The 22,938-nt window shown below is 43.8% G+C and overlaps 4 protein-coding genes across 5 annotated transcripts; 1 reads left to right on the forward strand and 3 right to left on the reverse strand.

The window, feature by feature from the left end:
• Nucleotides 1–521: 521 nt before the first annotated feature.
• LOC127754139 (uncharacterized) lies at nt 522–2,893 on the reverse strand. Its single transcript, XM_052279613.1, has 2 exons — nt 2,639–2,893; nt 522–2,487 (listed from the first exon to the last, which is right to left on the reverse strand). The coding sequence occupies exon 2, from the start codon at nt 2,447–2,449 to the stop codon at nt 788–790; it is 1,662 nt and encodes a 553-aa protein (XP_052135573.1). The 5' UTR covers nt 2,450–2,487; nt 2,639–2,893; the 3' UTR covers nt 522–787.
• A 351-nt stretch (nt 2,894–3,244) lies between these two features.
• On the forward strand, nt 3,245–6,030 carry LOC127754846 (pentatricopeptide repeat-containing protein At3g09040, mitochondrial-like). Its single transcript, XM_052280443.1, has one exon. It carries the CDS (start codon nt 3,390–3,392, stop codon nt 5,781–5,783), a length of 2,394 nt encoding a protein of 797 aa, XP_052136403.1. The 5' UTR covers nt 3,245–3,389; the 3' UTR covers nt 5,784–6,030.
• Nucleotide 6,031: 1 nt separating this feature from the next.
• Nucleotides 6,032–10,601, reverse strand: LOC127754847 (double-stranded RNA-binding protein 7). The gene is made up of 4 exons (XM_052280444.1): nt 10,437–10,601; nt 9,842–10,101; nt 7,452–7,665; nt 6,032–7,307 (listed from the first exon to the last, which is right to left on the reverse strand). Exons 1-4 carry the CDS (start codon nt 10,513–10,515, stop codon nt 6,439–6,441), a joined length of 1,422 nt encoding a protein of 473 aa, XP_052136404.1. The 5' UTR covers nt 10,516–10,601; the 3' UTR covers nt 6,032–6,438.
• Nucleotides 10,602–10,807: 206 nt separating this feature from the next.
• On the reverse strand, nt 10,808–21,318 carry LOC127754845 (regulatory-associated protein of TOR 2-like). 2 transcript variants are annotated; one of them, XM_052280441.1, is made up of 23 exons: nt 20,589–21,318; nt 18,902–19,004; nt 18,279–18,361; nt 18,044–18,202; nt 17,838–17,954; nt 17,546–17,703; nt 17,293–17,447; nt 17,051–17,195; nt 16,890–16,968; nt 16,656–16,757; nt 16,231–16,314; nt 16,017–16,127; nt 15,567–15,920; nt 15,307–15,487; nt 14,583–15,194; nt 14,137–14,463; nt 13,904–14,027; nt 13,679–13,803; nt 13,459–13,598; nt 13,258–13,359; nt 13,092–13,177; nt 12,858–12,942; nt 10,808–12,721 (listed from the first exon to the last, which is right to left on the reverse strand). In XM_052280441.1, the coding sequence occupies exons 1-23, from the start codon at nt 20,901–20,903 to the stop codon at nt 12,380–12,382; spliced, it is 4,089 nt and encodes a 1,362-aa protein (XP_052136401.1). In that variant the 5' UTR covers nt 20,904–21,318; the 3' UTR covers nt 10,808–12,379. The 2 variants fall into 2 exon arrangements, with proteins under 2 accessions (XP_052136401.1, XP_052136402.1); XM_052280442.1 differs by having other exon boundaries at nt 13,904–14,024; nt 20,589–21,317.
• Between the last annotated feature and the right edge of the window lie 1,620 nt (nt 21,319–22,938).

Raw genomic sequence — 22,938 nt, forward strand, 5'->3', positions numbered from 1 at the left:
CCTTTGACCAGTCTAAAAAAACTTTTACTTCTTAAAATTGGCTTGATTTATTTTTGATACTGAGCTTCTTTTTCAGGTTATGGCTGCAAAGCAGCCAAAAGTCTCTTTCAAGTTATTTTTTTAGACAGGTCTCTTTCAAGTTATTTCAAGTCCATATAGTCAGGCAGGTGTACAGTCTCAAGCATGCTGCAATTATAAATACTTTCAGTTTACAGATGGCCAATAACGACGTTTCCCTATTCACAGTTGGCGCTCTACAACATTAGAGGAACAATTGGTTCATCATATGATAGTTCATCATGTTATCACACATAATAACTTACGCAACAATGGACAAAACTGAAACAAACCTCCTAAGATTTCCAAACTACGATTGCTAACAATTGTACAATTCAGTTCCTTCTGAAACTTCAGAAGCTATACTGAAGGTTTTAGAAGGATTCTAATTTCTAACTGAAACTACAATATCTTTGTAGAACCACCCCAAGTGAGTTTCCTGAAACACAAGCCACACTGGGCAAACTGAAATAATGAGATATAATTGCATTAGAGATTCACTATTTCCAAGGTGCAATTGCAGCTGGGAACGGATTACAAATATACAATCCCTTCTGAATCCTGTGGCATCTTTATGCCAGCAGTATGCCTATGTACACCCAAACTCCAAAGAATGAACTTCCTCTCGATCACAACCAACAAAAAGAAATGGAGAAAGATGAGAGAATTCAGTCATCTAGCTAAGGAGCTATTGAATCTGTAGCCTTTTGTATGCATTTTCTGTGCCTCACTAACGAATGAATCCCCTGGTGTAGAGAAGAATGAGCAAAGAAACCAAAGTGACAACATTTATCAGTCTCTTCACCTTCTCCACCGTCCAGCTTCCATCCGACAAACTGGCCGGTATCTCATCATCATCCACAATCACCACCGATTCCGGAAGAGGCGAACTCATGATCTTCTCATCATGAACTGCACTGCATTCTTCTTCAGATTTATCACCTTCAACGACGACTTGCTCCACCACAACCTGTACAGCCGGTGGAACCATCTCCTCATGAACAATCACCACATGATCATTTGATCCCTCTGATGCTGCCATGATCATCGTGTCCGGTGGTTCTTGGAATTGGACATGGTGTGACGCCAGCAACGGTAGCCTCTTCTCGTCTTCAACGTCATCGACAACAGGAAGCTTCTTGTAGAACGTCTCGCCATCGATGTGGTAGAGGCTCGCCGTGCGCACCTCCTGCGCCAGCGCACACGGCCAGCAGAAGAGCCACCGGGCGTAGTCCGTCACCGACGGCGAGCCGCAGCACGCCGTGCTCGCCGGAAGCCCGAAGCGTTCTCTCATCTGGATCCTCCAGTAGCCGCCGTAGAGCAGGCCGCACACGCAGAGCAGGGCCCCGGCGCCGCCGACCATGTCGCCGATGACCACGTCGTGGATGTGGAGCGCCGACACGCCCATCACCCACAGCGGCGCGAAGCACAGAAGCACGAACGTGGCGGTGTGCACGAACATGCTGCCGAATCCGAGCCGCTCCATGTTCCACCCGAAGGCGCAGAAGGTGCACGACAGGGAGAGCCACCACGCCGTCGCGTCGCCGCCGCAGTCGAACATGCCGCCGGCCCACTCCGGCTCGACCACGGCGTGTCCCGTGCATTTGTGTTGGCTCACCGAGTCGAAGGCGTTGGGGCACGCGAGCTCGCCGTAGTTGTCTTTTCCGAGCGGGCTGCACACGGTGTACACGACGGCGACGACCGGCGCGACGACGCCGAGCACGAAGAACCCGTTCTCCACGAGCTCCGGCCGCGTCTTCTTGGTGTACCCCCAGTACAGGCCGCAGAGCACGTACTGGCAGGCGACGGTGAGGTGGAGCAGCGCGACCACGACGGCCATGTGGGCGCGCTCGCCGTGGCGCGGGCCGGCGCCGTCCTTGCAGTAGGCGGCGCGGAGGTCGGCGGCGTCGGCGGGGCGCCAGCGGCAGAGCAGGAAGAGGTGGTGGCAGAGGACGGGGTGCTGGTAGAGGCTCATGAGCGTGAAGAGCGCGTTGAGAACCTGGTTATTGATCTCGATCCAGTGGTTCCTCGCCGCCGGCGTGGGGAACGCCCCGTCGAGCAGGCCGAGGAGGAGCAGGACGAGCATGGCGCCGGAGACGGCGACGCAGAGAAGCCAGAGGAGCATGGCGATGTTCATGGGGTTGGTGATCCAGTCCTTGGTCGCCGAACGCACAGAGCTCCAGTTGATGGCGATTCCGGCGGAGAGGTGGTCGTCGGCGGCATTGCGGCGCCACGGTTTGAGCTGCCTGAGCCAGTGCGCGCGCTGTGGCTTGTCGAGGAGGAGGGGCTCGGCGAGCGGTGGCGCAGGCTGGGCGCGGTAGTTGCTGAGCATCGGGGCGTTGCCATTCTCTGCGGTTTGTGCATCGTCGTCACAATCACAAGCAAGAAGCATTGCAAAATTGCAATTCGCAAAGCCCCCTTCTCGTCCACCTGCATTTCAGGAGAAAAAGAAAACAGATGAAATTTCAGGAAAAATCTACAATGGACACAAGAATCTGGACATGGGAAAAGAAAAGAGGGGATTTTGTCGAAAAGCAGCAAGGAAGAAGGGGAGGAGAGAGTTTGGAGAGCTAAGTCTTACCAGAAAGGAGACAAGGCTGCAACTTGCAACTTTCTGTTTGATCCACTCTTATTGGATCCACAACTGAATATAATTTGTTTTTCAGTTGAAAAGAGGGGTTCTTGTACAAGCAAGCAAAGCAATGGCTCTCCCAAAATTTTGGAGCTTGTAGAGTTTTTGCAGTCCGGTGTCATCGTGGGTTGGCTTGAGACGGTCAAGTCAGTTCAGGTCAGACTTGGGTGGCGCTGCTTATATGTTGCAGTAATTAGGAAGGCAACAGAGACATCTTCTTCCAAGTTCCAAGTGAAGTGGACAAGTCCTATATTAGGAAGAAAGGCGTTGAGCTGCCTGCCATTCTGGACCCTGTCGCTGCATGTGTGATTCATGAGGAAAATACAGACAAGGCCTTCCTTTTCTTCTCCAGCCAGATGGGATATGCCAAAAAAAAAACATTATATTTAATTTAAGATGTATAGTCTACAGGCATTAACTGGAGTAGGGTGGTACTTGAATCAGTGAAGTGATGCATTCAAGAACACTGGAGCTGGAGGTGCTGGGAGAGGGACGGACAACAGTTGATGGTCCCATAATCTCACGGACTCATTCAACAAAGGTAAATAGGCCCATCTTGCTCCTTGCAATTCCGTTCCCGTGCAGTTGCGTTAGTATTACAGTTACCCCACACAGAAAATTAAAAGAAACGAAATTTCTCTCAAGGAACAACTGAGAGAGAGAGAGAGAGAGAGATCACACAAACAACTTCCTTGGACTCATGAGATCGAGCAGCGACGGCGGCATGTTTCCTTGGACTCACCGCCGCCACCTCCTCCTTCTCCTCCTCCAATCGCATTCTCCTCTCCACCTGCTGCATTACTGCACCTCCTCCACCTCCATCTCCAGGGATCCCTTCGCCATCGCCTCCATGGCCTCCTCCTCCTCCTCTTCACACCTCCACGCGCACGCCCTTAAGCTGGGCACGCTCGCTCACACCTTCAACATGAATCACCTCCTCATCTACTACGCTAGGCGGGGCCTTCTCGACTCAGCTCTCAAGGTGTTCGACGAAATGCCGCAAAGGAACCTCGTCTCCTGGACAGCCATGGTCTCTGCCTCAACGGGCAATGGCGCGCCCCACCTGGGCTTTCGTTTCTTCGTTTCCATGATCAGGAGCGGCTTCTGCCCCAACGAGTTCTCGCTCGCAACCATGCTCACTGCCTGCCACTCCATGGTGGCCCATTCCTCCAATAAGCTCCTCATCGCCCTTTCGCTCCACGGTGTTGCCGTCAGAGCTGGCCTGGATAGCAATCCTTTTGTGGGGAGCTCTCTGCTGCTCATGTACGCAAAGCATGGCCGCATTGCTGCTGCACAGCGTGCATTCGCACATATCAGGAACAAAGATTTGACGTGCTGGAATGCCATGCTCGAAGGATATGTTTTGAATGGTTTTGGGCATCATGCCATTCGTACGGTGCTCCTGATGCATCATTCTGGGCTTGCACCTGACCGGTACACCTATATTTCTGCTGTTAAGGCTTGTTCAATTAGTGCGCAGTGGGATCTTGGGCGACAGCTTCACTGTCTTGTCATCCACAGCATGCTCGAGTCCAATACCTCGGTCATGAATTCCCTTGTTGATATGTATTTCAGAGCCAGACAGAAGGAAACTGCTGCTTCTGTCTTTCGCAAGATTAGACAAAAAGACACCGTGTCTTGGAATACCATGATTTCAGGTTTTGCGCATGATGAAGACGACAAGGCAGTTTTTGGCTGCTTGATTGACATGTCACGAACCGGATGTAAACCTAATGAGGTTACTTTCTCTGTCTTGTTGAGGCTGAGTGGTGCTAAAGAGAATGAATCATTGGGCCTTCAGATCGTTGCCCTTGCCTACCGTCATGGCTATACTGACAATGTTCTTGTAGCAAATGCAGTAATCAACATGCTATCCAGATGTGGATTGCTCAACCATGCATATGGCTTCTTCTGTAGTCTCACATCCACAAACATTGTGACATGGAACGAGATGATTGCAGGTTATGGTCTCTTCAGTCACTCTGAAGAAACAATGAAGCTCTTCCGCAGTTTGGTTTGCTTTGGAGAAAGACCTGATGAGTTCACCTACTCAGCTGTTCTGTCTGCCTTCCAGGAAGTTCAAGGTGCAAGGGATCATGAGCAAATCCACGCAACTATTCTGAAACAAGGTTTTGCCTCCTGTCAGTTCGTGTCCACTTCACTGATCAAGGCAAATGTAGCAGCGTTTGGGTCAGTTCAGATTTCACTAAAAATCATCGAGGACGCTGGCAAGATGGAGCTGGTGTCATGGGGAGTCGTTATCTCAGCATTCCTGAAGCATGGCCTGAACGATGAGGTCATTTTCCTTTTCAACTTGTTTAGAGGTGACTCCACCAACAAGCCTGATGAGTTCATCCTGGCAACCGTCCTAAATGCCTGTGCAAATGCTGCATTGATCAGGCACTGCAGATGCATCCATTCGCTTGTTCTCAAGACAGGTCATTCCAAGCACTTCTGCGTAGCCAGCGCTGTTGTTGATGCCTACGCGAAATGTGGTGAGATTACCTCTGCAGAGAGCGCTTTCACCGTTGTTTCATCAGGAACCGACGATGCCATCCTGTACAACACCATGCTGACAGCTTATGCCAACCATGGTTTGATCCACGAAGCTCTCAACCTCTACGAAGAGATGACAAAGGCTAAATTGAGTCCAACACCAGCCACATTCGTTGCCATTCTGTCAGCCTGCAGCCATTTGGAGCTAGTCGAGCAGGGGAAGCTTGTGTTCAGCACCATGCTGTCTGCGTATGGCATGCATCCAGCAAGAGCCAACTACGCCTGCCTGGTTGATCTCCTGGCAAGAAAGGGGCTACTCGACGAGGCGAAGGGTGTGATCGATGCAATGCCGTTCCAACCATGGCCTGCAGTTTGGAGGTCGCTGGTGAACGGTTGCCGGATACATGGGAACAAGCAACTTGGCGTGCTTGCGGCAGAGCAGATCCTGAGAATGGCGCCGAGCAGCGATGGCGCTTATATTTCGCTGTCAAACGTGTATGCTGACGATGGAGAGTGGCAGTCTGCAGAGGAGACCAGGAGGAGGATGGTTCAGAATCACGTTCAGAAGTTGCAAGGGTACAGCAGGATTGAGATGTAGTAGGAATGTTCTATATATATTTTAGATTGGCTAACAGTAACTACTGATTGCTGAACGGAATTGCTAAAAAAAATGTGAATACTTCCATGTGTCCATGTTAGATGGAGGAAGCATAGACTGAACGTGAATACTTCTTTCTTGTAACAATGTTTGGAAGAAAGCAAGTAAATCCTGGAAACATGTTGGATATACTGTAGTTTGGGTATTTGGTGGGCAATGCTAGTATATCCAGACAGGAAGTTAATGTATTCTTAGCATCCTTAACAAGAAAATGTTGATTTCCAAATAAGAACCATCCAACAATCAGATTACCAGTTCGAGAGGAAACAGGGATCAGAAACCTCGAATTCATTTTTTCCCCTTCTTTTCAAAGTAGTGCTCACTAAAGCAGCAGGCAATACATTTCATTCATATCATCAGGCATACACATGCCTAGCTAACAATGACAAATATGAACTAACTATTCTCAGCCCACATACATCTTCCTAATCCAGCTGCCTCTTTTTAAACTGGAAAAGCCAGCCATTCATGTTTCACACCTCTGCAGGTGAACACACTAAGGCTATTGCATTTTGATTCAACAACCGCAGCTTATTCTTCGCCCTCTGCAGGTGAACACACTAAAGCTATTGCATTTTGATTCAACAACCACAGCTTATTCTTCGCTCATATTAGTTGCGGGAGGATCTGAACCCATTGCTGTAATATCTCCAAATTCCTTTGTCTCTGGAGAATTACACACTGCAGAGTTCTTTGGTGTCTCCTTCATGTTCGTCGCTTCCCCATTAGGTTCCGTTCTTGGTGACTCCTCCTTTACGACCCTAGCGTCCACGTCAGGTTGTGGCACTGCAGTGTCACCAGCTGGCTCCTGCTTTACACCCCTATCTTGCTCATTAAGTTGAGAAATTACAGTATCTCTGGCTGGCCCAAGTTCTACACTTCCAGCTTCCTTACAAGCTTGCAGCATTGCAGTATCGATGAATGGCTCCTGCTTTACACTTGAAGCTTCCTCTTTAGGTTGCAGAATTGCAGCATCGATGGATGGTTCCTGCTTAAGACTTATAGCTTCCTCATTAGGTGGCACCACTGAAATATCTCTGGATGGCTCCTGTTCTACTCTAGCTTCATCATCAGGTTGCACCAATGCAGCGTCACTGTGTTGGTTCTCCTTATCAGGTTGTACCATTTCAATATCTCTAGGTGGCTCAGCTTCTACTCTTTTAGCTTCCTCACAAGGTTGAAGGAACAGAGTGCCACAAGATGCCTCCTGTGTTATTACTGTTGGCTGCATTAGGACGTCAGAATCGTGAGCATCTCCAGCCACTCTAGCTTCATCCTTTTCCACAACAGCTTGACCATCCTTCTTCATGAATTTCCTCTTGTTCCATTTCTTCTTGAAACCACCTTTCTTTATTTTAAGTGGTTTGGGGGTTTCAATTGGCATTTTCTCTACCTCCTTACCTACCCTTTTACCAGGAACTACAATATATTTTGTCGCACCATTTGCAGAACCCTCTGATTGACCTGCACCAAGCAATGCCCATGCATGACCCAATGTTCACCATAATAACACACAAACAAGAACATAGCAATGTTAATTTTAACAGTGAATAGCCTGGATAATATAAAAAATAAAAATAAGACCCTTAGAGAAGAACAGAACAATACCTTGGATTGCCAGAAGAGCAGTTCGAGCAGCTTTTATCTCTGCATCTTTCTTTGTTCTGGCTGCAGCACCAATATATTGTATTCCACCAATCTCTACAGTGCATATGAAAGGAGCTAAGCCTGAGGCTGATTTGGTGCAAATATAAGATGGAATGGCATAATTCATCTTCTGTGCATACTCCTGAAGAAGATTCTTGCACAGCCCAGTCTCTTGCTGAAAACATATTAATATGTGTAAAAAAATGCACAGTGATTCAGGAAAGAGATTATAACACTATGCTAAGTTTAGTCAGCCTGATTCCTAAGAACTAAAGAACATCCAAATTATCTAAATCCTGGCAGTACGAGTTCAGTAGCTATTAAACGACTAATTTCCTATTGTATTCATGGGAATAACCTAGTAGAGTTGTAAGCTTGAGAAAATACAAATAAATCATGACAGAAGACAACAATAAAGACTTTCTGCAATCTCCTACCTGGCCGATCTATACAAATACCCTCCCTTCTTGCTCACTGGGTCCTAACTTTAGCCGACAATCTAGTGATCTACAAAGCCGAAAGCTCCGAGTATTCCTGGAGTTATAGTCCATGGTTTGCCTTTTCTGTCTCTGTTTTTATAATTCTTATGCCGTTCTTCAGATTTCTGAGAATTCAAAACCAACAACTGTATTGAAAGTTTGAAACAAAAAGACAATTACAATGTTTTCTAATAATCATCTACTACAGCAGCAGGTCCCAATAGCCCTTGCTTGCACAATGCTCCAATCAGCTGCCCCAACACCGGTGCATCGTGCACAAATAGTGGCTCCAACAGTAACTCCTGTGACTGTGTGGCACCATCACCTGCCTGCAGCAAGCCTATCAGCTCCGACAATGCTGGTGGATCCCACTGCAGGCCACGCCTTATTGCCTCCTGCACCAACTCCCTCACTGTGCCCATGTCCCCGGCAGACATGCACCCGGCGACTACCACACCAAATGTCCTTACATCCGGTGGGCACCCGGCGTGCTCCATGCAGGTCATCATCTGCCGCGCTCCGGCAAGGTCACCTTTCCTACATAGCGCGCTGATGTACACACTGTACACATCCACGTCTGGCACCAGCCCTCTCAGGAGCATTTCATCAAACACCTCCTCCACAGAATCGAACTCCAAGCACTCGCTGAAAGCTTGCATTGTCAATTTGAAGTATGCAAGTGCAGGTGCCACCCTGTTAGAGCCCATCTTATTCTTCATGACCTCATATGCCTCCGCTACCTTTCCCTCCTGCAGAAGCGCATCGAAGACGGCGTGGTAGTCAGATCTGCTTGGGGAAATGCCCCAATGGCACATCTTGTCCAAGAATGCTACTGCATCCTGAGCGGAAGCGTACTGGCACAGGGAGGAAAGGACAGCACGACAACTGGCCAGGTCAGGGTCAAGAAGAAGCGAGGGCATGCAGCAAAGGAGGTCGGCAGCAGCAGCGGGGCGGTGGGCCTGGCAGAGTGTGGAGGTGAGGATGTGGAAGGTGGTCGCATCAGGGGAGACTGATGGGGCAGCGAGCAAGAGGACTTTAGGGGCAAAGCGGAGGAACGCTGGGGAAGAGCAGATAGCAGCGAGGAGGGAGTTGAGGGCACGAGCAGTGCGGAGGGTGGAGGAGAAGAGGGTGGCAGCGGCAGCAACACGGCGGTGGCGTGCAAGGGTTGCCAGAAGGCGGTGGTGGTGGTCAGCTTCTCGGTGCATTTCCCTCAGGTTCAGTTGCTGACTTCCTGTGTTGCACAGGCCAGTCTCTTGCTGGAAAACATATTAAGGTGTGTCAAGAACATAGAATCCAGGTAAGAGATTATAGCACTATGCTAATTTAGTCAGGCGTTAATTCCTAGGGACTCGACCAAAAGAGCATCAAAATTATCTAGGTCTTGGACTCGGAAATGATCACAAAACTTAATATGTGTACTTTGATGTTTGCATTGTTCATGGTTCACAAACCGGGGAAGAGTGAGTTCAGAAGCTCTTTAACAACCAATTTCCTGTTATATTCATATAATACCTGAGTAGAATTATGAGCCTGAAAAGATACAGACAGATCATGACGGCAGATAATAATAAGACCGTGGTGACTGACAGCAAAGCTTTCACAATCTCTTCTATGCAAATACCATATCTTCTTGCTCTCTAGGACCTAACTCTATCCAAACATGAAAGCCCTGATTCGTTCTGGAGTTATCAGGTGAGTGGCTATCTCATTCTTCGGATTCGCGCGAATTCAAAAGCAGGCACTGTATTGAAATAAGTAGACTATCCCAACACTTTTACTAATCTTGTACTACACCAGCAGGTCCTCCCAGGCCCCAGGTATTCCATCATGTTGAGTTAAACAAAAACACAAGTAGAGCAGACAGTGACTTACAACAGCTGGGATGTTTGCGTTGGCTGGTATGGACTTGACAATTTCCATGAGGGCAACTTCAGCAGCAGACTGTTCTGCAGCCTTTCTGTTGAAGAATCCGGGCAGGGAGTCATAGCTGGTGTTATTAATCACCACTGTGGACTTGAAGACAGGCTCATGGGAAGGTCCCTCCTTGAAGGTATGATACTCTGGAGTCTGGAGGCCGGCTTTCTGCGCATACTCTTGCAGCCGGCTCTTGAAGACGTAGCAGTTCTCAACCCCTGGGCCAAATCAAGCATACCACAACTCAGAAAATAGCATTACCACGATGCCGGGAAGAGCAATTTTTGAGATTTCGTCCCAGCAACCAGCTCTCTATCAAGATGACATAATAATGCAAGTAATGTTTCGGCAACAAATGTAGTAGTAGTTACATCCCAGGCGCATCAATGCATCATGTATGATGGTGAATGCTCTCCAGTAAAGCAATTTCCATTTAAAAAGTGGAGAGGAACCAAAACCTGCGGTTAGCTCGTTGGAATGAACAGTCCTCCCTTGGTTCTTGTTGAGACCAAAGAAGAGTGTTGAGAGGGAGGGGGGAGAGAGAGAAACATACTGATTCCGGCGGTGGCGCCGTTGGGAGCGGGCGAGGTGTTGGCGGTCTCCGGCGGAAGGGGCGTGGGCGGCATGTCCATTCCCACCTCGCCGCCACCGCCGCCGCAGCGTCGTCGAGAGTCGAGAGAGAAGAGAAGGGTTTTGGTTGTGTGCGTGGTGCGATGCCAAGAAAAGGTGGAAACCAAATTGTAGAAGTGCGTGCGTGTGGATGGTCGATTCTTCGAGGCCCAGCGATGGGCCCACTTGTAAGTGCCTCAGAACGACTACTTATTGTTTTTTTATTAAAAGGAAAAGAAACAAAAAACAGTAGCTTTCTGCTTCTAAGCGCTCCTAGCAATTGATTTTTTTTTTGGGTGCAAAACATGGTAGTGGTATAAATTGTGGCCAGGAAAATATCCTCAACATAAATAGTACACCAGTATGATCTGATGATTTGCATTCGCTCCTCAAGTCGAGCGTCAACAAGATCGATCCTTTATTACACATCTCAAACACACTGACACCCTTATTACTCACTCGACCAATGTGCTATGCTCCCGACACTAATCAGTTACTTCCTCCGTTTCACAATGTAAGTCATTCTAGCATTTTTCACATTCATATTGATGTTAATGAATATATGTCTAGATTCATTAACATCAATATAAATGTGAGAAATGATAAAATGACTTACATTATGAAACGGAGAGAGTACAGGTTACACCTCAGTAGAATATTTTCCCCAGGGTTCTTGCTCACTTCCAACTCTCCAAGCATCAGAATATTTTCCCCAGGGTTCTTCCAAGCTATGGAACCCAGGTACATTTGTGTATTTGCCACCGCCATATGCCTTCATTTGAGTTTCTCATCCAAGACAGTTTCAGTATCAGACTTCCCCAGTGTTTCTCCACGGTATGAAAACGCCCAATAGAATCATTTCTATACCAACTGCCAAAATGCCTTCATTTGAGTTTCTCCCCAAGACAATTTCAGCAAATGTAAGACTTCCACCAGCATTTTCCCGCTCCTCCAATAATAGATCCAGCACATCCAAAGGTCACTGGTTTGTCTGGCGACCCAGACAAAGTAAGCCACAAAGATAAAAACACTCACAGCTTCACATCACTACTTCCATTAAACTATTTACAGACCCAAAGTGCTTCAGGCCTTCCAATCCTCATCATTCTACCTCAACATCTTCCCATGTAGACATACCTGATTCTTAAACTGTTGTGTGGCGCCAAATAAACCCAAGGGCGACCTCAAAACATCTTTGGACGCATTGCATCAAAGTGGGCAACTGTACAAGTACAATTCATATATACAAAAGGACAATGACGCCCTACCTTGATGCACTGAATGACTGTCCAGTGCTTACAATGAAAGACTTAAAAGAAGGCATTGATTCATCAAGCCATCTAATATTGTGTTAGCTGGACAAATGCATCTATCTATTGAACAACATCTATGAGAGACATGTGCATGCATTCTCCCTGGGCCCATATAAACAACCACTTGCCCAGGCAGTCCCCACTAACCTGATTTATCATATGGAAGCACCTCCAAACCTTTTTACATTTGGGAAAGGAAGCTGGCTAAGGAGAACAACAATCCAAATAGGATGACTATTTACAGTTTGGTTAACCTAGTTATCATTATTTGGGAAGCCTCCAAGTGTAATGATGGGACCAGGGCAAGATGCCACTTTCGCGACCTTCTGCAAGGGAGGCTAATGAATCCTGTTTTGTATCTTACAAACTGCAGGTCAGATCAGAGATGTAGATATGCCCAAGAAGCAATGCACCAGAAGCTGTGGCACTTCTATACCACCACCACCATGTCACTGACCAGGCTCTCCATAACATCTTGTATCTTGTAGCTGTACCATTGGTGTGGATCAACGCTTGGCCATACATGAGGCCAACTGAATGCATCATCATTGCATCATGGAACAAGCTGTAAACCTCATCGTACTTGGTAATTGTCCTCCGCGTAGATAGAAACAAGAGCATTATCACCAGCACCAGCGGCAAGGAGTGATTTGTATCGGTGGAAAGAAAGGCAGTTTACGCTGCCTATTCGTTGACCCATAAAAGATGGCTGGTAGCGAATTATTGTCAACTGTTCTCCTTCAAGACTAAACACTTTGATCATCTGCTTGGCTGAGCCGCTTGCAATAACTGGGGCATGCCGATGAACAGCTAATGCCATTAATGAACCCCTATGTGCTTCAATAGTGAGGTAGGGTTCAGATGCCCTTCTAACATCAAGGAACTGAATGTCTCCAGCTTGAGATGCACTTACAATCTGTAATTGCATAAATAACAAAAAGGGAGCTCTGTAAAGCTCAAATAATCCCATAAAGTTCTAAAAAATTGGCTGCTCTAACAATTAAAACTACAAGAAATACAGAAGATGTGCACAAAGAGGAGGGAGGATTTACCTTGTAGGGATCAAACCCAGGCTGAAATCCTATACCAACAACCTTTTCTGATCTTGGGGCATGTGGTCTTGCTGTATATACTAGCCTACAGCAATGGGAAAAATTGAACTTAGGAAGTAGCATAAATGTGTGCGCGCAAATAAGCATGCATGTGTGTTGTGGGCGGAGGATGCACATGAAGCGAAATCTCTGCAATGGAACATGTGGTTGATATCTCATCAAACATCTACTTACCTATCAGGTGTACGCACGTCAAATATCCTGACAGATGCATCAAGAAAACCAGCAGCGAATTGGCCACATCGAACCTGAGATGCAGACTGAAAAAAGAAGCTAAAATCATTATTTTAAATTTTTCACACTCAAATAGCACATATGCACACAGTAACAAAGAACTCACAAGAGCTGAAATCCCGCTATCAGCAGTTGACTGGATGGTGTTGACAAGTTGTTCCTTGTCAAGATCCCATACAAGGATAGAGGACATGTCACCAGATGCATACTGTTTTACAACAAAAGGAGTAAGTTCCATATTACAATAGCCTTGATTAATGAGACATTGCAATTTGCAAAACATCGGGAAAAGGCTTTAGAGTTTCACCAGATAACCCGACTGTTGCTGCCAATCAAATACAATACTGCGACCAGCACTTCGATAGCCTTGAACTGATGAGAAAGCAGTTACAAGTTTTTGTCCTCCCTTTTGAGTATAGTTTCTCCATATGCGGACATTTCCATCACCTACAATATGAAAAAAAAATACATATCAAAATGGTACAAAACAAATGAGAACAGAAAAAACATAAAGATAAGAGATATACTTGAGCCAACTAACAACAAGCTATCATCAAGCTCATTGATCAGCAAAAGTTTAGATAGGCCTCTGTCAGATAACTTGTGGTTTTCAAAAGTATTCACTGGCAGCGCATCGTCATAGTTCCATACTCTGAAATGAGACCAAACTTTAGCGCAACTGCACTAGTGTATCTGAAGCACAAAAAAAAAAAAATCGATTTTAACAAGAGATTCCAGTATAATCTGTTTACCGTATTTGCTCATTTTCATCCGCAGCAACAACAATAGGAGAAAATGGCAACAACAATGATGCTTTTGTACCCAACTCAAACCTCGTATCCCAGCTAGCAATTTGGCTGGTCATCTTGCAAGCTGCTAATGCCACCAACACACAGAAGAAGGGGAAGCATATCATTAATCAGATAAATAAATAGAACTCCAATAGCAAAAATATAATGTAAAATAGTGTTGCTAGGCCACATACAAGATCGTTGGCATTTAGCAATGCAATCCATTGCAATTCGTTCTCGCTCTTCTCTTCTAGCATTTGCTTCCTCGTTATCATCAGAACCAGTTAGAAGTGGCCTAGAAAAGTGACCACAACTCCATCTGTAAATTAATGATTGGGGAAGTATATCGAGCCCCATGTTGCTGGGGGCTGCACTGGAGCTTAAAAGCGGATCAGCTAAGCCATCAGGTGAGTTCAAAACATGTGGTCTGAACTCCATCGAGCACACTCGGCGCAATCCTGTGAGGTAGTCATGCTGAGGGGGACTAACAGGAGGAGTCCTAAAGGCCATCGAGAAATTTCCTACAAAATATTGAAAGAGCTGAATTCAATAATCATTTACACCCCACACAATAATGTAGTGCATGCAAAAAGGCAGGCATCCTCCAAGCACTTGGCAAGGATAGAAATTATTAACCTACCAGAGTTCATATCAAACCAGGAAGAGGAGCGTGCCATTCCAAAGTTTGATGAAGGGGGCACAGATGTCTCTCCTGGGTGTGCACCTCCATTGCTAAGTCTACTGTTTCTCATGCTTACTTGCTCAACACCTATGAGGGACAATGCCCTTTTCCCAATACTTGCAATTCTTGGGTAAGGATCTTTAGCAACATTGCACATAGTTGCTATAAATTGGGAATAGATCCCATTATCAATAGGCCTCGATCTTGAGTAGTTGAGACCACCATTACTTGCATTCTCTCTCAGTAATATGCCTGAATCAGAGTGTTGGGAAGAATCATCTGACTGTGGAGAACCATGCATGATGCTATTTGTTGCAATCGGGCTGCTCGTAGAGATTCTTCCATCACGAGCAGTGGCACTGTTATCACTGCCAACCCTTAAAACGGGACCAATATGTGAGGCAAGGCCACTGCTACCTTGTATTAAGCTGCTGGGACTGTAAACATTGCTCGAATTAATATTAGCCAACGATGGTAATGACTTGAGCAGTGAATTGGTTTGAGGTTTCCAGTACTCGGCGGCAACAGATTTGATATGTTTATTGTGCCCCATTGCAAAGCGGGTAAGCGCTGCAACACATCAGATCAACTCAAAATTATCGCCACAAAATCAAGAGGAATCTATAGGCTTGACACATTACTAAATGAGTGTAAGTCCAATGTATTAGGCAAATTCACGTACCTACGGCAACCTCAGATCTAACAAGAGGGCTACCATCTGAAGAGATCTGCAGAAGGCTTCGGACAACATTTATTTCAGCTCTCACCTTTTCATCATCATCAGAATCGTCGTCAGCTCCATTCAGTGATGGAGATCCAATATCCACAAGATTTCCAAGTGCAAAAACAGCAGAAGCTCTGACCTGGTAAGATCAAATATTTAACACGTATGTTGTGAAGCAGGTATAAGGAAGAATTAACACAAAATGACAGCAGCCATACTTCAGGTTGAGGCTCTGACAATAAGCATATAACAATTTCCGGTGCGTTTGATTGCAGACCAAGTAACTGAGCCTCAGGGAAATCTTCCCAAAGTTTGCCAAGGCATAAACAAAGCCATTGCAAGAGCAAAGGCTCTGTCTGAGCATCATTTGGATTTTCAGGTTGCAGATGTCTCAGGCAGACATCTATAAGCCCTGCATTAGCACAAGCCTCTTGACCAATCCTATGCCCATCCACAATAACGGCTAAAACGAAAGCAGCCATTGCACGCTGCTCTGGGTAAGCATCCAAACTGTCAAGAAACCTGATAAAGTATGCATGCCCTCCATCTTTCACTAAGTCAACCTGGCATGACTGTCATTTGAAAAGCAGAGCAACTAAGTAAATACCTGAATCTTGAGAAATAAAATGAACTGTCAGAGATTTCAAGTTTTCAACATAGAACACCACCTTATCAAGAGAGAGAATTTTTGTCCATATGAACACAAGAATTTGGCGCAACTCCATTGCACTTGTTTGAAGCAGTTTAAGTACATAAGGGAAGATGCCAACGGACAAAGCCTAAAAAAAGTTCCAGAATTTGAAATACGGGTAAGATAATATACAACAACACTTCTACAGTTCTACCCCCAAAAAAGGGCACGCAGAACGGTCAACTCCATACCAAATCAACTGCCCAAGGTCCCATGTCAAGAAATCTTCCAAGCAGAACAAGTGCTCTAAATCTGTGTGACTGACTAAGCAAAACCTACACATAACAAAAGTGTATTAGAGCAAAGTAAAACAATTGATAATTAAAGGGAACCCATGTAGCAAATTTCCAGCATAAATACTGAAAGCAGATAAGAGATGGGCAACCATGTATTTAACAAAGTTCACAAATAAGTAACAAGGGCATTTTGCAAGATGGCCTGTATGATTATGCAATGATATAAATAGAACCAAGAATTGCGTCACAAAAAAGCCTCATAGATGTCCACCCAAGTTTATTTTGCCATCATTTGGAGAGTCAGTTACCAACTTACCACTCAAATAACAAAAAAAAAAAACACTAGCATCTTGAATAGCTGGATGGAAAAAATGTCTTGCCTGAAGAACAATAGGTAGCTGTTCTGGGGGTTTCTTGTCTTCAGAGCCATGATCAAGCCAAACTTCAAATGCTGTCAATTGCTCCGTGAAAAATGGACTCGGCTGGTTTGAGTAAGGAAATGAACAAAGTGATGGTACTGAAGTGATAATTCTCAAACAACATAACAATGCCAACAAAATGTTAATGTCCAAAGTATTAGATCATTCAAAAAAAGCAAAGACGGTTAATAGCACCTGAAACTCTGCATTAGGATCAGCAATTAATTGAGGAAGCTTAGAAAGGCAGATCTCTGCAGCCATGTCCCATGCATCCCTAAAATTGAAATTTAGGAAATTAAAGAAAATGGAGAAGAGGTAGCTAAACTATAAAAAGAATGGCTAGTGCCATCAATTACCACATATGGTGCTGATGAGTTGGTGGTAACAAAGGGTATGAAATTGGGGAACAATTTGCGGACCGCATGATTCTCTCAGCAAGTAAGAAGTTGCGAAAGAGACTAGCAACCAAAAGATCCTGCCTGAAAAGTCTTTGGAATAGATCTGCGTAGTGAAAGTTGAATCATAACAGATTAAAAGAAAATGAATGAGAAAGCAATTGATCACTGGCATTAATTGTGATTAAAATGACTATCAGTACCATGAGGAAGAACATTCCATGCAATAGTGTCTGTGATAGCAGTGAAAATCCAGTTCAACTCCCCTAGAAGAGTTTTGCGGTCATTTTGCCTTCCAGGAATTTGGTCAATAAGATTGTGTTCCATGGAATCACGGAGTAATGATCGGTTACAAAACCTGAATAGTTTATATACATGAATATAGACCATTATTGATGCAGATACAGCATGAGAAATTCTATGTCTACAACAATCAAACATGAGAAGGGGACGAACCAGTGCAGTGCCATTTTGATGGGTGTGGTGAGGCAAGCTGTGAACACATCAGCAGGAAATTCTGCGCTCTGTGGGAGAGTTTGATGTGCCTCACAGGCCGCAAGGAGAATGCAGTCCTTCGATGAAGATGCAGACGAGCTAGAACTCCAGTCTAGGCGCTAAAGTGAACATGAGTAGTCATAGTGAATATATTAAACAGTCTAAAAATAGAAACAGATAGGAAATCATCATTATCACTTTCAACTTCAAGTATCTGGCGTACGTATAAAAATTAGAAGGAACTATACCATACCTCCAGAAAAGCTTTCACAATCATTCCAGCTGCTGAGCAGTCAAAAACATATATAGAAGGTGTTTTCAGCCATGAATCAAGATCAGTAATGGGAAGCGGAATATATTGTGTGTAACTCTGCACAAAAAGTAAAAAAAGGGCACTTCGTCAAAAACACACATGGATAAACAATGCAGCAGCTTATGCAGTGTCTTTGCAACATTCACCTTGTTAAATACCCAAATCTCCCCATTAGCTGTAGGCTTTGGTACACCATGACCATTGTAATGAAAAAGGACTCTCTCTGTTCTAGCAAATTTACGGCAAGTATTACATAGCTTCTTAACTTCCTCTAATGTCGGATCCAGCTGAAGCTTGTAACGAGCCTGCAAGCATCATTCGGGCATGATGTAAGTAATGTCATCATAATAAAGTCTATAAACAGCAAAAGAAGTGCCTCACCTTTGGCTGCCAGCGCTCATATTGTGAGTGTAATGTTTTCCCAATAGTTTCAAGGGCTTTTGGAGGTGCCATAGAAAATGGATCTGAAAAATAAATGAAAAAGCTATGAGAAAAACTCAAAGCAACTGTACAAACGCATTAGGAGTACAAAGATGAATCACCATGTTTATTTTAGATAAGCTTTCTCACTCTAGAACAATCAACAAATAATAAATTTTATTGATCAAGTCCCTATCCTCCACAACTTAAAGGTCCGGCATCTTATAACGCAGACCCGGAAATTTTAATCCTCTACAACCAATCCTCAGGCTTTCACAAATTAATACACATTTGGTTATAATCAAACAGAAAATTAATGGTAATTTTACAGAATAGCATGTGTCAGACCAGTCTTTGCTGCAATAACCTCTGATTACAAAATAATCACCCTTGTTTGGCATTTAGAGCAGTCAATAAAAGATATAGCTTAAATGAGTTCTAACTAACATTTGCACGTGGAGAGAAAAAATACAACAATACTGGAGTTGCATACCATAAACATGAAATAAAACTGCCAACTGCAGGCAGACATAAATTTTCCAGCTGACTAAAATTCAAGCATATACATATGACCAAATGTTTACCTATCCAGCACTCCTTTCTTGCACAAGGGGAGATTTTGATCACATCCGGCGGATCAACACTAATGTTTAAACACAACACAAGTGCCACACAGCCAGTTTTCATCTGCACTACCAAAACACTATTAGTAAATAGCATAAAAGCAATAACATCCAACAGTACACCAGAAAATAAAAGGAACAGAAATACAAATAGAAGTATAGAATATCCAAAAGAAGCATCCAGAAGAAAAGAAAAGGTATTGGGACAGATTTCTGACCAACGTAGACAGTCATTTGAAAAGCAAAGCTATTTTCTGATCAGCTACTTCTAGATAAAACTGACCACAACCATGGAGCAATTACATGGGTTCTCCATCATGTCATAGTAATTTAGAATATTCTCTTTTTTTTTTATGAATCACATGCCACAAACTGGGTTACTAAAGTTCAACACAATGGTCCACCCTAGATAAATAAAAATAAGATGCAAATCCCACTAGGGACATCAGTCATCTGAAGAAGAAAGAAATAATTTATTCAACATGAGTGTTCTTTTGTTGGAACCAAGCATTTCCACGATGTCCAAAAGGATATATGGGGCAACCAAACATCTGCATTGTACAAGCGATTTGTTTTGCCCGAAAGCTTACAACTCATAAAACTATCCCAGATGGGGTCTCAAGGTTCCTAATTGTCATTTGTTTCCAGTATGCACTACTTCCCGTCCATCATCATAATTCCATTGCAGAATTACAGCCCTTAAACTACCGCATGCTCACATGCTAGAGCAACATGTGGTGGAAATCTGATATGCCTATAATTATAGGTTTACCTTGGATAACCAAGAACTGTAACATTATGACTATACTACTGTAATGCTGGTTTTGTCCATTGCCCCCACTCACCATTTTCACATATCAACTTCCCAACCAAACTCAGCTGAAACTATAGTTTCTCTTTCTATTAACTTCCTCACCAAACTCGGTGAAACTAAGTTTCTCTTTCTATTAACGTCCCCGCCAAACTCGGCTGAAACTAAAGTTTCTCTTTCTGCCAACATGGTGCCAAACTGCCAATCAGCAATTAGCAAATACTGTCACCTGGATAAATCCACCCTACTAGATTTAAGATTCCAAGGACAAGCCCAAAATTGTTAACCTCAAGACTAACAACAGGCTGGCTCTGATAAGAAAGATGAGATGGGCTTATTATCTGAAACATGCATATAGGTGAGTCGGGGATCGCCATGCTGCTTTTAACCATGCAGCAAAATGGTGCAACAATATAGCAACACCACTACTATGTCCCATATGTATCGATTAACATATGAGAAATTCAATAAAATGACGCATTTTTTAGCCCTGCACCTGAGCGGCCCTCATTGATAAAGTTGAGTGTCCTGCTTACATAGCACTACTAGATAAGGTAACATCAACCATTGTATGACTTGTGAACCCCAATTACAACTGAAAGTGTCGTCATAATCAATCATCAAATAATAATACCAATAATATGTGGAACAAAATGGATAAAAGATATTAAAATTACTAGTACGCCACCCTCTCAACCCAGTCAATAGCCGCCCCTAATTTTCATTGTCAGCTCAATCCATTAAACGCATTGCTAATGACTACCCTATGAATCCTCCTCCTAAACAGGAACCAGCAAAGAGTTGAAGAGCAGCAGCAGGCAGAATAGCATCCATTACCCGGTCTTTGGGGCGCCATTTGGAGACGGGCCCGCTGGTGGAGGGCCCGGCCGCCGCCGCGGCGGCCTCGTCGAACCCCTCGTGCCGCTGCTCGCACAGCACGACCACCTGGGGCAGCAAGGCGACCTGCGGCGGCGGCGGGGGCGGCGGCTCCTCGTCGGGCACGTCCCTCCTGGGGTCCGGTCCATTCTCCACGGGGAGGTGGTCATCGACGAGGTGGTTGGTATGGTGATTGGGCAGGGCGGCGGATGGCGCGGCGGAGGAGGAGGAGGAGGAGTGGACGAGCCTGGAGGCCATGAGATCCCCCAATGCCATCTACGCTTGGTCCCTCCTCGCGGGCGGTCACCCCGAAGCCATCAGAATCGAATCCGGCAGGCAAGCTTGAAGAATCCGAATCCGGAGGCGGGAGGGAGGGAGCCCCGGGCGGCGGCGGTGAGGACGATGACAAGATTGACAGGACGGGAGTGGGGGGGAGGGGTTTAGGGTTAGGGTTTGGAGAGGGGGGAGGAGAGGGTTGGGGACGGGAAGCGGCGGGGAGGTCAGGTGGAGGAGGAAGACGAGGAAACTATTTACTAAAAAATAAAATCGGAAATTGGATTCTCTCCTCTCCTCTCGCTTGCTGCTGCTGCTGCTTCTTCTCCTTTTGCGAGTCCGGTCCGGGCGTGTTGAGTGTGAGATGCGCAGGCTCGTGGCCGTGCGCTTCTTCTTGCCTCTCTGCTCTGTTTTTTTCTCTCTTTTTTTCCTTTTCTTGCTCTGGTTTTTTCCCTAGCTTGTAATCCTCCTAGTATTTTAGTTCAGTGGCCATGCTTAACCACAAGAACAAATGGAAGTTTGCATCTAAAAAGGTGCATGGATCCTCTAACTCCTAAGTCCTAAAGTTAGTGACTCCTTTTGCTAGTTTATACTGCAGGATGTGGCATGTATAGCTTAATTGGACTGGATCACCTAACTTTTTTTTTACTTGTGTTTAGTAAAAGTACATTAAATAATAATTGTGTTGCTAGATATACTTTAAACTAGCATGGTGGCCCGCACAGATTACGCGGCTAGCATCATTATATTTTCTCTCATATAATAGTTAATAGTATGTAGTATGTTTTCTCATTATATTATTTGAATATATTAAAATGACAACATAATTTTAAATTTTGCAATAACTTTACAAAACTACTAATGTGTAATATTCATATTGTATTTTATATACGTGTTAGTTATTAATTATTTTTAATATCAAATTTTAGTTATTTGTAAATTATATATATTGACTTATTTTTTAATATTTTTTTTAATTCCGAATTTTCTGTAAATTGTATTTTTATATAGACTCTATGCTCTTCTTCTAATATTATTTGTTTTTATTTCTGAATTTTTATTATTTCTAATTGTATTTCTATGTGGACTCTAAACTAATTTTTAATTTCGAATTTCAGTTACTTCTAAATTGTATTTCTATATTGACTTTAAACTTCTTCTTCCCATGTTTTTCTTAATTTTGAATTTTAGTTATTTACAAATTGTATTTTTATACGGACTCTAAACTCTAGTTTTAATTTTATTATGTTTATTCCAAATTTTAGTTAGTTTTAAATTCCTATATAGATTCTATACTCTACTTCTAATATTCCTTATTTTTTAATTCCAAATTTCTAATTTTTCTTAATTGTATTTCTATATGGACTCTATACTCTACTTCTAATATTCCTTATTTTTAATTTCAAATTTCTATTATTTCCTAATTGTATTTCTATATGGACTCTATACTCTACTTCTAATATTCATTATTTTTAATTCCGAATTTCAGTTATTTCCTAATTGTATTTCTATATGGACTCTATACTCTACTTCTAATATTCCTTATTTTTAATTTCGAATTTCACTTATTTCCTAATTGTATTTATATATGGACTCTATACTCTACTTCTAATATTTTTTATTTTTAATTCCGAATTTCAATTATTTCCTAATTGTATTTCTATATGGACTCCAATCTCCTCTTCCAATATTCCTTATTTTTTAATTTCGAATTTTAACTATTTCTAAATTGTATTTCTATATGGACTCTGCTTTTTTTTTCTCCGATTAATGTGAGAATTTCTAGGCCATGAGAGCGAACGTGGAGGCTCCTTTTTCTATTCCTTTAATAATATAATAGATTATTTTTCAGGCAACGCATCAAAACATTTAGGCCCCCATCGTTTGCTCCATATAGAGTAAGTTTTAACTTTTAAAAGTTATTTTTTGAAGTTTTTCATCAATATTTATTTTTTTATTGGTATTTAAATCTCTAAGGGCACGTATATAAAAATATTACCCACAATTTTTTTTTCTAATATGTCACTCGGCATATTAT

The sequence above is a fragment of the Oryza glaberrima genome, chromosome 11 (assembly GCF_000147395.1).
Source record: "Oryza glaberrima chromosome 11, OglaRS2, whole genome shotgun sequence".
NCBI lineage: Eukaryota > Viridiplantae > Streptophyta > Magnoliopsida > Poales > Poaceae > Oryza > Oryza glaberrima.